Here is a 16,786-nt window from a genome sequence, read left to right on the forward strand (position 1 = left end):
AAGAATGAATCATGGCGCTTTCCCTGTTGCTCAGAGCGACAGGCGTTCACTTCCTGCATATAGACACGCATACATACAGTACATGTGCTCGTGCATCCCGCCCACTGTACATTCTATACATTTTTGCCTCGAAAGAAAGAAAATCTATTTTCAGATGATAATGCTTCAGTCATACCGACAAAGAACCCAGCTGAAGTGAGGCAGTTATCATCATGTATCTGCATAAAGTAATCTCCATATTAAGTACGAGGTTTTATTCCCCAGTTTCATCCAAGGGTAATGAGTGCAGAATTGTCTCGTAACATAAAAAACCCCAAACTCATTTCATCACATTTTAAGACACACCGCCCCCCCCCCAAACAACAAGAGGTATGAAGAAACAATACTCAGGATTTCACCCTGGAAACCTCTTGTATTGTCACAGTCACATCAGTGAGCCCTGATGAACAGGATCCAAGTAGTCACAGCAAACAAAAAAATCTGGTCAGAACCCACTGAATTTTTTACCAACACTGACAAATCCATTTAAAACCTTGTACTAAACAATCAGAGCAAGCTGTTTCTGAGGCCAACTTTGTAAACAGCAATTAGGGACCCACAAAAGAGGAACTGTTTACTTCACACAGGAAGAACACAAGATTCAACCTGCAAACACATCAGTGTGACCTCAAAAACTTGTGAAGAGATGACAAGAGCCCTCGGATTAACCACTTTAACCACTGGAGTACTCGTATTGTGGTTCATTGCAGTTTATTTTATATAAGGGGCTTAAGTTGCAGAAAACTGCACAGTGCATCCTGTAGTTTGCACTGGAAGCATGAGCCTTTTTATCTCATGTTGTGATGGGACCCAATGACGAGCACATACGGGTCTTATAGATGTTTGGTGTTTTACTGTTGATTGAGGAAGGTGTGAGAGGTGAATAGACAAACCAAAAGGGTCGATCTGATGGTCATGGTGTAGGTACGCATCATGAACAGTGTTGACAATGTTACTTTGGCACCGCAATTGGTAACTAATTAAAAGTTCACCGATTTAAAATGATTTCAGTAACTTTGTTTAAGTTGTGATACAAATTTCCTTGATAATGCTTCGATGACTTTTCGAAATTTTGAATGGACCCCAGAGGTGGTCCAGAGGTGAATAAACAGACAGACAGGTGGCGCTGCAGATCATGCCTGTTTTCTTTTTTTCCAGCAGCCGTTGTTCAGATATAACTAACGTGTATAATATTGAAGTTGACACGTGAAACTATTCCCTGACATGCTACTTGTAGACGTGCAGCTCAGCTTGACAGTTTTGACAGATTTTGCACCTCAACATGCCCCCGTGTGTTTATACCGTCCTGTCATATCAATGTATGTATCAACCAGCAGTTGTTATTGTATATCTCCACAGAGCACATGTCAACTGAATCAAAGGAGAGTGCAAGATTATTCATAAATGGATATTTATTTACTTTATGGAATCAGCATTATAAGTTATTTAAATACTCGTGTCAATGTGTATCACTTGCAAGTCTGTGAAGGTTCTCAGTCATCCAGGTCATGGTATCTTGCTGGGTCGTAGGCAACTGACTTCTAGTTTACTTGAAGACGTTTCGCCGACAAGCTTCTTCAGTTCTTGACAGGACTCCCCACTAGTCAGTTCAGAACAGAAAGAGCTTCTCGGATGAGTGGCGAAACATCTTCAAGTAAACTAGAAGTCCAGTTGCCTACGATTTAACCCAGCAAGATATCACTTGCAAGCGCATCTTTATCTTTGGTTAAAGTACAAATCTATGTAAAAACACAATCATGAAATGTCTTCAGAAGCATGCAGACTGAGCAGTGGGCTCTGTGTCAGTGTGGCTGCTCCTTTGTGGCAGTATGGGTTTCAGCAGCAATACACAGCAGTGTGAACCATCAACAGGCTGTCACCAACATCAGCAGACACACCCGACAGACGTTACCAGAGCTGCATCAAAATTAACTGTCTTTCTTTTTTTTAATCAGCCAACCAACTGCTACTCCAAAACATTTCAGAAAAGGGAAGTGGAATACATCCTATTTTCAGGAGCAAGTCATCCATTCTTTTATCCCACACGCCACACTTCTCTGCATTTATACCCCTCGGTATTGCTGCGATGCATCATTAAAAGCTTTTTTTGGTCACTTTGCCGAGAAGGAGCTTTGGTGTTGACTTTTTGCAAAGTGTTCTGATCATTTTAGCTGGAGTCTCTTATCTAATTCAGTTGTCATGTACCCTTCCCACCCTGGCTCCCCACTCGTCAGCCCCTGCACCCTCCAGTTGGGAATAGAACGGCCTCAGCAAAGACCTGACAGTCAGAGTATGTCAGCTTCTGCTTTATCATCCCATTCAATGAAAATACCTTAGGCCTATTTCTTGTGTTACTATAGCAACAGTTCCCACTCATGTCTCTGAGACTGTGAGCAATGCAGAGAATGACCGGGGAACAACAATGGTTATACTTTAATCACTTTAATCACAGTTGTTAAAGGGAAATGTGCAGTTGCAAATGAGATTTGTTTGGGATTGAAACCGCCAATGTTTGTTCTTGTCCATGCCAGTAACAATTTCAAAAAGCCTTTGAGCGGCGCTATTATTTTACAGCATAACTGAGATTATTCATATTCACGAATTACATCCCCATTAAGAGGTCACACAAGGAAACACCAAAGGGAGGATTCATAGATGAATCCATCCAAGCTTGAAAACATTCAGTGCATCTGCAGAGACTTCTTCAGTTAGAGTTTGTCCTTGGCGGCATCTTAAGTTTTTTTTTTTTTTTTTGAAAGTATGTTTTCTCTGTGCGGTCGTCATACCCTCCATCCTTCTGTCGCTCCCCTCACAGTTTCTCTCTTTTCCCTCTTGCTGTTTCTCCCAGGTGTTGATGAGTGACAGAGGCGGAGGAGCCAGCGGCCAGGACAGAGACGAGCAGCATGTCCACTGTGCACTGAATGGTGTAACGCTGTAGAGTCTGAACAGGTAGGACATTTTACTTTTCAAGCTTCAAGGTTGGAATGAGGAATTTTCAAAACACTCTCACTCTATTCATGCTTTTCAGGCCTTGACCTTGCACATGCAGGCTAAGTCGTATAATATTCAATAGCATATTTTTTATCGAAAAGTTTCCTTTTATCAGCTTTGACTAGTGTGGGAAGCAAAATCTTTTGCTTTGAATTGTTGAAAGAAGAAGAATTTAATGTGTGTTATAATTGAATTTTGGACTTTGATTGTTTGAATTCCGTGTTGGATGATTGAGTAGTATGTGACAGTAGTCACATGAACTATAATGCTGCTGATGTCTAATGCTCCTCGTTCTACTTCCAGAATGGATTTTCCCAACTGTACTGAAGGGGCATATGCTACAAGCACCAGTGGTTATGACTCACTGGAGACCACTCGACTCCCTCCCAGTAAGATCCTGCTAACCATAACCCTGTCTGTCCTGGCTGTACTGACCACATTCTTCAACTGCCTGGTGATCACAGCGATCGCAGTCACCCGCAAGCTGCACCACCCGGCTAACTACCTTATCTGCTCGTTAGCGGTGACCGACCTGCTGGTGGCTGTGCTGGTCATGCCCTTCAGTATCATCTACATCCAGAAAGAGACTTGGGTAATGGGTCAGGTGGTGTGTACCATCTGGTTAAGTGTGGATATCACCTGTTGCACGTGCTCCATCCTCCACCTTGCTGCCATTGCCATTGACCGTTACAGGGCCATCACCGATGCAGTGGAGTACTCACGGAAACGCACAGGGGCCAGAGCAGGAGCGATGGTAGCTGTGGTTTGGCTCTTGTCTATCCTGATCTCACTTCCTCCCCTCCTGTGGCGATACTACACTGGTGACGCTGAGCACAAAGACCAATGCATCATCATGCACCATCACATAGCTTTTACCCTGTACTCTACCTTTGGAGCGTTTTACATCCCCTTTGCTGCTCATCCTCATCCTGTACTATAAAATCTACCGCGCTGCACAAACACTCTATATGCGTCGAGAGGCCAGCCGGGCCAGTCGTCACTCCTGCATGACCAATGGGAGCATGATTCCGTCAACCTACCCCGCTGGAGATGGAGATGTGGGGCCTCGAAGTCCCCAGCCAGTTAGCCCACCGGAAAAGTCTATCTCTGAACCTTCAACCGAGGAGCCTCCACGAGAGCGGGTGCGTGCTTCAGCAAAGGCTTTCCAGTGTAAGTCACGCCGACTTAACTCACGGAGTGAGTCACGCAGGAGTCAGTTCTACCAAGGACCACGGATCTCGGGCTCAAGGGAACGCAAAGCTGCATCCACGTTGGGGTTGATAATAGGGGCGTTTGTCATTTGTTGGCTTCCATTTTTGTCAAGGAGGTGATTGTCAACACCTGCAGTTCGTGCAGTACTTCAATGGAGATGGCAGACTTTCTGACATGGTTGGGGTACGTCAACTCACTGATCAACCCTCTCATCTACACCATCTTTAATGAAGACTTCAAAAAAGCTTTCCAAAGACTTGTAAAGTGCAGTAATTATCTCTGATAGTTACAGTTGTGCATGGACATACAATAGCTCACCCACATCACTGCAAATGTACAAATTAATGGCTGGAGTAGAGGAGATGCTGACTGAGAATGGATTCATTGCACCTGTGAGAATAATCCTCAACATGAAGGGCTTCACACTCATTTTCAGACACTCCACAAGGCACCTCAACCGCCTAATGGCACCAGATCAGAAATGAGCTTTGCAGGAAAAATCTACATTGGAATCAAAGTCCCGATATAAATAGAATAGCCTGAGCTTGCCTCAGTGTTCATTGGTGTGTGTGGCAGGACACTGTCATGTTGGTTTTTAGAAAATGGGCCATTGTTGACCTTTTCAAGGCCTCGGTTCTGATCATTACTGATCTGTCCCATTTAAAGATCTTGAAATAGCTGACCATGAGTGTCCTTCCATTGGACGACGACCCCCCGCCACCCTCCCCAACCCCACCGCCCCACCCATCCAGGCCATGCTCCTGGCTGAGATCAAATACATGTGTAAGAAAAAATATCATTTGAAGTTGTGACCATCTGCAACTAAGGAAACTTGAATCTGATTGACTGGTGCAGCTGCTGCTAACAGACTCAGTTGTGGAATATGGGTTGTTGTATCAAGCATGGCAGAAAAGTAAAAAATATAAAAATATGAACTTGCAGACATTTTCCAGATTGATTATAATGCTGGCAATGATTTGGATGAGAATGTGTTAAGTTATTCTGAGATCTGAGACAGAATAATTCTGTTCATTCTTAACAATAATACAAATTTATGTATTTATTTATGTTTTATTTACTTACTTGAATAAAAACATACTTACTTCGTAACTTAATGACATATGTACTGTATGTATTTGTGTTTTTCCACTCTGAAAGCCGGTCCCATTACACCCCCACCCACATCTCACGCCTACTTCATAGCCAGCATTAGTTTAATGAATGTGAAAGCTAGCGTTGGAGAAGTCCTCATTACATGGCTCGCTCCCACTCCCAGTACCAGGAATAGAGCTACTATGTCCTTCACTGCCTCCGAAAGGGCACGGAATGTTTTGATGGGAATGTTGTGGATGAGCCAGTATGTGAGGGTGTACTGTATATGAAAGAGATAACATATGGTAAGGTAACTTAACAGTATTTATTTCTTTCTGTGTCTTTCATTGTCTCCATAGTTACTAATAAAGAGTCTAACGTGCTTTTTTTCTCTTTTCTCTCTGAGTCAATAATAATTTTTCTGTGCATGAACAGGTCTCTGATGTACGGCATCTTCCCAAATCCAGTCCAAGTACTTCAGTCTGTTCAACCAAGCATTAACAATGTCACCCTGAACCTGTGGCGCCCCCTTGTGACTAATCATAAGTCTGGCCCTTTCAGATAATCTTTTTGTTTTCTAGCCGCCTCAACACTGATTCATAAATGATGAATGCGAATAAAGAGCTTCACTGAGCAATACATGCAAAGTAATAAAATAACACATGTTTGATTCTCAATCTTTTGCTTTTGTGTTGCATTATTGAGGTATATATGTACATGTGTAGAAGGAGAATGCCTAACTACTACATTCTGCTGTCATATTATTTCGTTGTATCAAGCATATTTTGTGATTTTAAAAAATGGTTCAAGCTAATATTCGTAAAGTATATTAACTTTATTAGCATGGGGTTGCCAGGTCACTTGTGTTTTTGTCGTTGCGGAAAGGTTGGTTGTCACCTTTCAAACCTGGCAACTCTGACTATGCGCCGGATACAGTTGCCAGTATGGCGGATAGCGAGAGTGATTTGGAAATAGACGGGCTTGAAATAGCCCTTGAGACGTTGTGTGAAAGACACTGCAGCGATGGGCTCTACCCGAAAAGCAAAGACTACTGTTCTGAGTTTTGTGAGGTAAGTTGGACTTCATTATGTTTGTTATTTTGAGCTTATGAGGGTCTGTTTATTGCTAATGCTGCTAGCATCTTAGCTAAAGTTAGCCATAGAATATCTCTATTTGTGCTGTTACGTTGCTAGGACTGTATCTTGAACTACCAGAAACACCACAGAAATGTTTGTCTACGAAAATAGGTTTAAATTGGGCTTCTAGTAAGACAACTCTGGCAATAAATTACGTTAAACGCTTCTGAGCATTTGGTAACGATTAGCTTTATTGCTAGTAAAGCAGGCTAAGCTAACAGGCGTTATGGAGTTTTACCTGACATACATGTCATTCCTACAACATCTTCAAGTAAGTATTGTCATAGTAATTAGCTGGTTGTTATTTCGCCCTCATCAGAGTAGAACCTACGACATAAGCACCCATAATAGTTAGCCACAATCTGCATCGTATTAACCTCAGATAACAAGTGCAGGTAGAACATCAGGTACACAGAAAATCCTCAGAATGAAATCAGCCTGCTGATGATTAAATAAAAGTCAGCAATTCCCATGTTTGTATGTCAATTACATTATTATTCCATTATTATTATCATCACTGATAGTTTTTATTTTGATGATTAGACAAATAAGCCTAATAGATATACTTTAATAAATTAGCAGGATGCTGCTGTTGGCATTGCTAGTTAATTGTAACATATGGAAACCTCTGCTAGAACGTGTTTCTTACCCATCTACTTTGTAAAGGAATTGTGCTGAATACTGTAGATAAAAGACATAACTAGTAAATCTTCACAGAGCTCATTTGAGGCCACATTGTTTAAGATAAAAGAACATATGAAGGATCTGGTTGTAAGGATACAGGCCTTGCTTTAACTGTAAATATTTGGAGCTGCTCAAACTGCAGAAATGGTCTGGTCAAGAATGAATCCACTCCAGTCACATATATGACAGGAAGTATGAAATCAATAGCTTTATAAATGCAAATGTGTTTCTCTGGTGGGGGGGACTCCTGACAACTTAATGAATGTTGGAGTGCTGTGTTTGGTGCTACCAGAAAATACCACCTACATAACTGTTGAGCCAGTACAAAATGTCCTGATGTAAAATGAACCCGTTCTGTGTTTGGATCAGTTTTTGTGTTCTACCTCTCTGATGTCTTGATACACAGTTGGTTGAAGAGTACACAGGGACAATGGCAGGTTCCTCTCCCTCAGCTGAAGGTGCTGCGGACAGCACTCTGCAGTTTCACTAAAGCCACTGCTGCCTTCCCCGATGACTGTCAGCACATCCAATATGTTCTCAGCAGTCTGGCCTTGTAAGTTTTCTATCACCAGGCAATGCAGTTATTTAGTTTAAGCCACATATTTCAAGGCTTGCAGTATGAAAGCTACCTATAATGTCTTTAAAGTACAAGTTAGCAGTTTCCATCCCTGATTTTGTTCCTGCAATGTAGCATATTTCCAGCAGAGTCTACATTAAATTGTATGTCAGTGTTAATATCCAGAGAACAAACAGTGTATAAAGTCAAATAGTCATGTCATGTTTATTCATAAGGATGGAGTATGGAGTTTGATTCTTTTTTTTGAAGCCACTTACCTCTCAGTAAGGTCACAGCCACATATGTCAGTTAAGTATGACTGTTGTCCACTGACATTTGCGCTGTTGTCCTCTTGTAAAAGCAGAGTAGAAGAACACATGCATATTCAGCACAGGGAGAAACAAATGCTTTCCTCATTATGTTTTTCATCACATTTTCATTTCTGTATTTCAGTTCTAAACATAAAATCAGGGGTGCCGCTGTCATAACGTGCACTTTGTCATGTTGTCTTTTACAACTACAGAGCTGATAATGGAAACTGGGGGGTTGGATGAGCTGACTTATATCAATGAACTCTTGTCTCAGTTGCTTCCTTAGGCTGACTAACGTGTTACTCATTGTCTTCCAGGAGTTTCTTTGAACTTATGCTGTTTTTCAGCAAAGAAGAATTTGAAGAAGAGCCCTTAAAAGACATATTGGATTCTTATCAGGTGACTCATATTGGTCATACTTGATGCTTTTGTATTATCAGTTTTCTTCTATAATTTATTTTTCTTACTGCCACTGCTTTGCTGCTGTGACTTTGCACGCTGTGGAACAATGAAGGATCTTATCTTTTCTTATCCTATGTTAAGCTAGGAACACAATATTGCCAAGAAAATGTGAAACCATGAACATGTTGTAATTAAAAGTAATGTCATTGTTAAATTGAAGTTATTTGCACTCGTCAGGAACCACGGCTACAAATCTAGGTTCTAGATGTTTCTCTCATCCAAATAAGTGCTGCAAAGCGTTGTGACTGGTTATCTGTCCCGTCACTCTCTGTAGGAGTGCTATACTCGGCTCCTACGACACAGGAATCTCTACCTTCAGCATGTGAAGCAGATCATCAAGGCTGGGGGTCCATGGGAAAACCCAGTGTTGAAAGGAATCCTGAAGGAGACACACATGGCTTCTAAAGAGGGTAGGAAAGGACACATGCACAGGAGTCATGAGCCGATAACATGTGTTGACTGCCTCTCCAGATGCATTGTGACTAAGTCTGTCTCCGCTGTCATTCCTTCCAACTCAGTTGAAGAATACCTGAGCTCAGAGTTGCCGGTGTTCTTGGAGCTGCGGGTTCGATATCTGCAAGCCTGTGAGAAATTACAAGAGGGCCCTGGCCCTGGCTAAAGGCTGCCTAGAAAACTGCAGCACTGGAAAGCATCTGTACTTCCATCAGGCTTATCTGACCTGCCTCTACAAGGCCTCACTGCACGAGCACCTGCACAAGGAGGTCAGAACCACGATGAGATGAATGTTCAAAGTTATCGTTAGAAGTTTAATAACCGAGGACAGTGTTTCAGTATAAGTGAAAGTGCACATGCTCTCTTCTCAGATGGCGGAGATAGACGGCCGTGATGCTGTGGAGATCATCTGTAACACTGAGAGAGTTGAAAAAGACGAGCTCCTCTTGTCTTTGTGTAAATCTTTCCTGACCCAGCAGCTGCGCAATGGAGACATGTACTACATCTGGTACGAAACAGTGTCCATCTTTTATAGTTTATTGTTCATGTTAATATGTAATGGAATGACACGTCCTCTGCTCCTTTGCAGGGATCTAGTGTTCATCTGGAGCAGGTTACATCTCCGGGCCCATCCTTTACGAGAAGGCTTCCTGGCTGAGTGCCTGCAGCTGGCTTCCTCTGCTACCAACGTCCGAGCCATCTTTCCCTTCATCAAAGTGGTCACTGCTGAGGTAATCCATCACCTAGCAAACACATTATATATTTTGCGTTACAGCCCAGTTTATGCCTCTGTGTCAAATTGACAGCATACCTACAGCGTTGGTTTCAGACTTTCACCTCTCCAGAAATGTAACTACGTGGACCCCTCCGCAGCTGTGATCGGACTGTTTGCGTCATGTGATTTTCCCAGATCTCAGAGCGGGACTTGGGGTTTTGCAGTGAAATAGAATTGACCAAAAAGTGAGCGAAAAATAAAGCTGATCTTGTTGTAGTAAACGATAGTAAAGAATAACGTGCAGAATAACGGATCTCGGAGCTGCACGTCCCTGTCTGCCAAGCAAGTACAACCATCCAAAATGCGTTTTTGACGGTAAATGATGCCGATCTGGTCGGCGTTACTGCAGTAACATCTGCTCACTTGCTGTCGTTTGAAGTAAAGAAAGAAAAACAGTGAAAGAAAAGGAAAACACGGCGGCTGGATAGAACATGTGTACATGTGAACATGTGCTCATGACAGCGTAGGACCTCAGTGCAGGGTACGACGTAGGGTCCGCGCCAGTTCAACGTGGAAGCAGAGGAATAGTTATACTGTAGGATTCTCTAAGTAACAAAGGAAAAGAGGGTCTGCAAGGTTTTTATAAAACGTGTAGTCACTTGACCTTTGCATGTTCCCATCCTCCATTGTTTCTTCTCCAGCTGGGGGGTGACGGCGTCCAGGTGAGTGTGGAGCTTTGTGCCAGGGCCCTGCAGCTGTGCGCCGTGAAAGCTGACAGCGTAACGCAGTCTCTGGTCTGCAAGACCATCGCCTTCCTCTTACCCCTGGACCTGGAGATCTGTCGAGCTGCGCCCTACTGCGCCTACTGGTGTTCTGCCAGGAGCGGAGCCTGGAGGCCTACCGCACCGTCTGCCTGCTCTACATGCATCCTGACCAGGAGCCACATCCTCACAACAGCCCTGTCCGGACCAGTGTCCGCTTCCACATTCTACAGGTCGGATGGGGTGAAGAAGGAAACCCATTTAGCTGTTTGACTTGTATCTACCATGTTTTTCTCCCCTCTACCTCTGTTTCTTAGATCCTCAAGGAACGCCTGTGTTTTGACCCTGAGTTTTGGAACCTCCTGACGCTCAGGACCCGCTGCTTGGAGTTGATAAGTGACAACGTCATGAAGGCTGCTGTCCTCAACGAGATGAAGATCGAAGAAGAAGAAGTAGAAGAAGAGATGGACAGCATTGATGAGGAGCTGTTAGCAAGTAACGGTGTGAACGGTGCACACGCTCAAAGTTTAAGTTCCTGTCAGTGCTCTGAAGCTACAGTTGAGGACCAGAATCTTCCAGAGGAACAGACCCAAGTTGTGCAGACTGAAAAGTTTGTTGTCCCAGCAGCTAAGGATCTTCTAAAGAAAAGAAGATGGGGAAGGAGGCTACGGAAGAGAAACCAGTCTGCGCTTGATGATGAGGTTGATGTCGGTGACGATCCAGAGTTCAAGTACAATCTGAAGTCCTCCACCTCTTCAGGGAAAAAAACAATGTATTCACTGAGACGCCATCACACTGTCAAGGAGAACGCTTCTTCTGCAACGCACCCGCTGAACCGCAAGAGAGAATACTTGTCAAGGTGTGTGAAGAGCCAGATTCTGACCAGGAAAGGCAGAAAGAAAAGATGGCTGCAGGGTCCTTCCCCGGCTGGAGCAAGTTCATCCAGTCAAAGAAAAGAAGCTCAAGGCCAAAGGGAAGAAACGGGGACGGAAGCCTCTACAGAAATTAGAATTCTCTTACCCGGAGAACGAAATTACCCCTCGTCGAGGAAGACACGTCCACGCCGTCACAGAATGAACTGGAACAAACCGGCGGCGCAAAGAAGGAGAACGGTCGTCGACAGGTGACCGACGTGGAGACACCTACTGGCGGGATGTGTGAACGGACCCGTCCTCCTGCTCTGGCTGTCCAAGCCGATCCCGAGCTTGACGGTCCGCCGCTGACCTTAGCCGATTGTCCCGTCGAACTCTTACATAGCTACTGTCTTAAACCCAAAGAGCCCGATGACGTCAAGCCAGAGCCCCCGGAATCAGGAGATCTGAACGGAGACACGGAGCAGCAGTGCCCCCTGGACTCAGAGGACGCCAGCGCAGAGGTCAGTTCAGCTTTTATCACCATCCAGTGCATCCACTGTTTGTTTCATGGGATCAGTTTCATCAGTTTGATCCAAATTGTCTTCAACGTGAAGCATTGACCACGGTGGTGTGTCGTCTTTCCCCCAGGTGAAAAGCAAGCAGACATGGAGGGATCGATTGCGCCGTACTCAGAAGTATTCCCACTTGACTTTGAACTGCAGCTCCTGTGACAAAAACTACAAAGGCTTGAATGTTCTGAGGCACGCGATTGCACACTTTAAGACCGGGAAACTCAAATGTATTCCTGTGTGGGAAATGTTTCAAACAGCTCAATGTTGCCAAAAAGCACGTGTTGGAGCACACGAAGGATAATGACAAGCATGGACCCAGCGACGACGAGCCCGATGGTCCAGCTACCAACGGGATCGACGGGAAAGTGGCAAATCCCGTGCCAGGAAAGTCAGACCCCCGTTTCCAATGAGGAAGCTCCTGAAGTGAAACGGGGGGGGAAAATTAAAGTGTCCAGCCTCCGGAGGGAAGATCGAATCATCCGAAACATCCGCACCCTCATCAAGAAGAGATCTGTGCGCCAGAAAAGTTGCGAAAACCCCGACGGCAACACGTGGAAGCAGCTGGACATAAAGGAGGAGCAGGTTGTCATCAAAGACGGCCTGGTGGTGGTGAAGTATCGTGAGGAGACGGGAGGGGAAGGCGACGGGAAGCCCACGGCGGAAAATGGCTACGGCGCCGACACCACGTATCACCTGTGTCCCTCGGAGTCCTGCGACCGAGTGTTCCTGAAGATCGGCAGCACGCTGATTCGCCACACGGTCAGATGTCACGTCACTGAAGAGAAGGTGCTGGAGAAGACGTACGTTTGGGCCAAGCACAAGTGCTCCCTCTGCCTCAGGTAAAACGAGATGTGATCATGTTATGTTATGTTCATGTCAACACTTTCTTCTGTGTTTTATTCATTTTCCATTTTGCTGCTGTTACATGCTGTGACCATCCAGCAGTTATATCTGTACAGTCATGTCTTGACACTCCCGTTTCGTGTTTGGTCGTGTTGGTGAGACAGAGATCTCTATCTCCAGAGACTTCACCTTCATCAAACTACAGTCCCATAACACATGTAGGAAAGTTGAGTCAGAAACAAGATTTGAAATCATTGTACTTCTGAGATAAAACCAATCAGTATTGTGATGTGTTGTTGTGTGTAGTGTTGTGGTGATGCTGTTGTGTTATACAGTCAATGGCGTTAACTGTTAGTTTGATCGGTGTGTACGCGACAAACAGGAAGTGAATTGTTTCAAGAGGGTTTCCACCACTTCAGCGATGTTCTCTGCTTGTTTCCGTCCCAATAGGCCGCTGCAGATCTTCCAGCATTACAAGGACCACATGAAGCTCCACGACACTCCTCTGGCGTACTTCTGTTACCACATCGAGTGCAACCAGCGCTTCCTGACTCAGCAGGAGCTGAAGGAGCACGTGAACACCCACCAGCCCTTCAGACCCCAGTGTCCGTTCACGGACTGCGAGAAGCTGTTCGCCAGCCTGCAGTGTCTGTACGACCACGAATGGAGGCACTACATCCCCGTACCTCAGAAGGACGAGCTGGAGCTGGGACCCAGCAGACCGGTGGAAGAAAGTTCTGAAGCTCCGTGGAAGCAAAGGGTGAAGGTGGAGGAGATCTGGCTGCAGAGTAAAAAAGTCCAAAAGGAGACTGCCAGTCCTGAACACGCTGACGTGTCGAGACTCCGAGATCTCAAGGAAGTAAGCAGAGATCCTCCTTGTGATGGAGCCGTCCCGGATGCACCGGGTGTTTCAGAGATGAGCGCCTCTCCCCATCTCGTGGATTCCTGCAGCACCGCCATGAACGGTTTTGAGAGCACGGTCGCAGCGTTCCGTGGAGAGACCTCCACCTCTCCTCCCGCCACCGCTGCACGTAAAAAGAGGTGTCAGAAGAGGCCGGTGGTGCTGGACCCCTTGAACGTCAAGGACCTCGAAGACTTGTCCACCCTGGCTGAGGGCGTCCAGCAGAGGATCGGAGAGCCGCTCATCGCCGAGCACAAAAGCTTCAAACCCGAGGATCCTTCCTACGCCACCTTTGTCAGGACCCCGTTTATCCGCCCGCCGCCCTCCACCTACCTGGATGAATCTCTGCTCTCCATGCGCAAGAGGAGGGACACGGAGGAGGCCCCTCCCCCGAAGACTCCCTCCTGGAGCAGCAGCTACGTTAAAAAGGAGCAGCAGGCGGCCAAGGAGCAGCGGGTAGAAGAAGTGAAGGTCCGACATCGATGTGACAAATGTCTGGCGTCCTTCAGCAGCGTAGAAGACCTAAAGAAACACCAAGACCTGAACACCTGCTCTTCACTCTTTGGGTTCGATTCAGACGATGAAAGTAAGTACCTCGGTCCACACGTACGTCTCTCAGCCTCTGGTTCATGGATATTTCAAAGCCCTCCCTCTTCTTTCTGTAGGTTAGTGGTGGGTGAAGACGGGTCGCGCTGCTGGATTCCTTCCACATGACACTGGAACCCACACACTGCTCTGATTTAGTGTCTGTCATTGGAACCGTTTCAAGTTTTCATCGACTAACATGATTCATGTTCGTATTCGGTTCATCAATGAGAAATGAATATGTAACTGAGTGAGAAAGTAACTAACTGTCATGTAAGTACGTCGTTTTGTTCTGTCGGTGTTGGCGCTTCCTTCACACGATTTCACAGGATGATTGTATTTCCTGTTGCCCAAAGAAAGAGAGACAGAATGACGGTCATAGTAGAGACTAGACTTTGTGTCCTGGTGTCTTTCAACGTTCCCGTGGACGGTAAAAAGTCCATATTCATTTGGGTCAAACACTGATGCTGACAAGTAAACTGAGCCGTAAATTCTATTTTGGAAATTGTGTGAAAACAAATGTGTTTCATGTGAATCAATACGACAGTTTTAATAACTGAATCCTATTCAACGTCACTGGCAGGAGTGACGGAGAGATGTATCGTGGTCTCCAATATCTGGAACGCCGGGCACACGTCTCATCGAGGGACTACTGCTTTCTGTTCTGTACCTGAACGTCTGCTGCCTCGCCACTTCTAAAAACAGTGTCTTCCAAATAAATCATGCACCATCTGAGCTTCATAGGAAGGGTGAAGCTGGCAGATCTGTGCCATCATTGCCACTAAAGGTGTGGGATCAATTGAGCTAACAGTTCTCAGCTGCTGTAGATAGATGTGGTTGTCACAGTGTTAACATCCATCACTCATTCAAGCAGTGACCAAAATGTCTGAAATCATGTAAATCTGCCTTCATACTGTCACACTTTGACTGTACAGCGTGAGTTTTTCACATTTCTGAATAGTGCCAACATCTAATCAGTGTTAGAATGTAGGTCGAGACTTACATGAATGATGAACATATTTTAATGTGTATTTCTCAGCGTGTCAAGGAAAAAAAAACTTTTTAATGTGTTTTCATGAGACTACTCTTCACTATGCTTATTTATATGTACAAATGTTGATAGATTGGATTTGTAATGTAATGATTTCCCATCTATTTTTCTTACATAAAAAATGACTAAAGCAGTTTGAATAAACAAGACTCATGTTGTTTCGTTGTTTTCAGGATTCCCACTGGTCAAGGTCATGTTTTTACCATTTATCACCCTCTGGCACATAAAAGTCCCTTAAACTGTTTTTGATCTCAGCATCAAACATGGTGAGACAATGACATTTCAAGAGCTCTGGCTCTTCTGAGTAGACGACAGAAGGTAAATGAAAAGTTTGTAGCTCCTGTTTATGAAGGTATACTGACAGTGAGGCTGCTTTTCTGTAAAGGAAGGTTTGACCTTTAAGGGGTCATGGACTCCGTCTGTTCATGTTCAACAAAGAGGCATCAGACAGGCTGAGTTTCAGTTTTATTCCAGCACAACTTTGCATATTATTGCATGTTTACTCTTCATAAACTATATTGCTTTATTAAGGAAATACGATATTTAGAATTGTTGATTTTAAAGTTTTTTGCATCATATTTTCCTGATATGCAAGGTCATTTTGTAAACTACACACCAATAGGAAATACACAACATGCTCTCTGCTTCACTGGATGGTCTGGGTTTGTCACTGCGTAGAATAAACCCAGCTGAGTGCTGGTGATGAGGTTTCATCTCCAGTCAAATTATTGCTGGTGTTTTCCTCCCAAAAAAACAAACAGTTTGGCATTGTCGAAATCCCTAAATCAGATCTAAACGGTCCGTCTTGTCCTAATGAGAGAACGTGAGGACTGAGAACAGGCGTTTGCTTTGAACATGCTTCGGTGCTGCTGATTGCATTCAAAGAGAAGTACAGAGGAGGACAGGACCGATTCTGCCAACAAGTTTGAAGTTTGAAATTAGTTCAGTGTCAAATGAGTTTCTTCTACATCATGTAGTCTAAATGATAAACAAAAAAAATAAAAATGGAAAAAGGAGTTTAGATAGAAACGAGGCAAAAACTTCATAATCAGCAGAAAAGAAATATCTGGAGACTGCGTCTGTTCCTCATAACTAAACCAGAGAGAACAGATAAGTTGCATTAAAAGGACATGCGGAGTGCATCCAAACTTCTACTAAATATCTTAGCCATTCAGAGTATTGCTATATTTCTATTTCTATATGTTCTCACAGTAGTAGAGTAGTAGCACTTTCAGTACTGGAAGACTTGGATTGGAAATGGAGGGTAAAAATGTTCATGTTCAGTATGAAGAGGAAAAGAAAAGACATGACGGTGTTCAGACACGGATCAAAGCTGTGATCAACCTGCAGCTCAGGACGTGTCCGTTCACATGCTGCTGAAATGCGTTTGTGTTTCTGTAAACAGCAAAGGTCTGTGGGAGTTTGACAGTGATAGATCGGCCTGTGGAGAGGGAGGCGGTTGTTCACGGGGGCGTGAGGCGGACTTCACAAGGACAAAAACTGATCAGCTGTGGAATACACAAATAACCCGACCTGAAAACATGGACGACCCCGAGTGGCTGACATGG

The 16,786-nt window shown here is 44.5% G+C and overlaps 2 protein-coding genes across 2 annotated transcripts; both read left to right on the top strand.

Moving 5' to 3' along the window:
* The first annotated feature begins 3,334 nt into the window (after positions 1–3,334).
* On the top strand, positions 3,335–4,525 carry HTR1F (5-hydroxytryptamine receptor 1F). Its single transcript, XM_078621557.1, is given in 3 exon segments — positions 3,335–3,937; positions 3,939–4,341; positions 4,344–4,525. Coding segments are annotated over 3 exon segments (1,188 nt in total).
* Positions 4,526–6,278: 1,753 nt separating this feature from the next.
* Positions 6,279–16,745, top strand: ZNF654 (zinc finger protein 654). Its single transcript, XM_078621554.1, is given in 18 exon segments — positions 6,279–6,408; positions 6,861–6,877; positions 7,580–7,707; positions 8,339–8,420; positions 8,758–8,893; positions 9,002–9,084; positions 9,086–9,205; positions 9,308–9,444; positions 9,526–9,667; positions 10,353–10,502; positions 10,505–10,645; positions 10,730–10,907; positions 11,465–11,787; positions 11,915–12,070; positions 12,072–12,215; positions 12,361–12,677; positions 13,132–14,168; positions 16,624–16,745. Coding segments are annotated over 18 exon segments (3,543 nt in total).
* Positions 16,746–16,786: the final 41 nt, after the last annotated feature.

The sequence above is a fragment of the Lampetra planeri genome, unplaced genomic scaffold (genome assembly GCF_965212315.1).
Source record: "Lampetra planeri unplaced genomic scaffold, kcLamPlan1.2.h2 scaffold_1045, whole genome shotgun sequence".
NCBI lineage: Eukaryota > Metazoa > Chordata > Hyperoartia > Petromyzontiformes > Petromyzontidae > Lampetra > Lampetra planeri.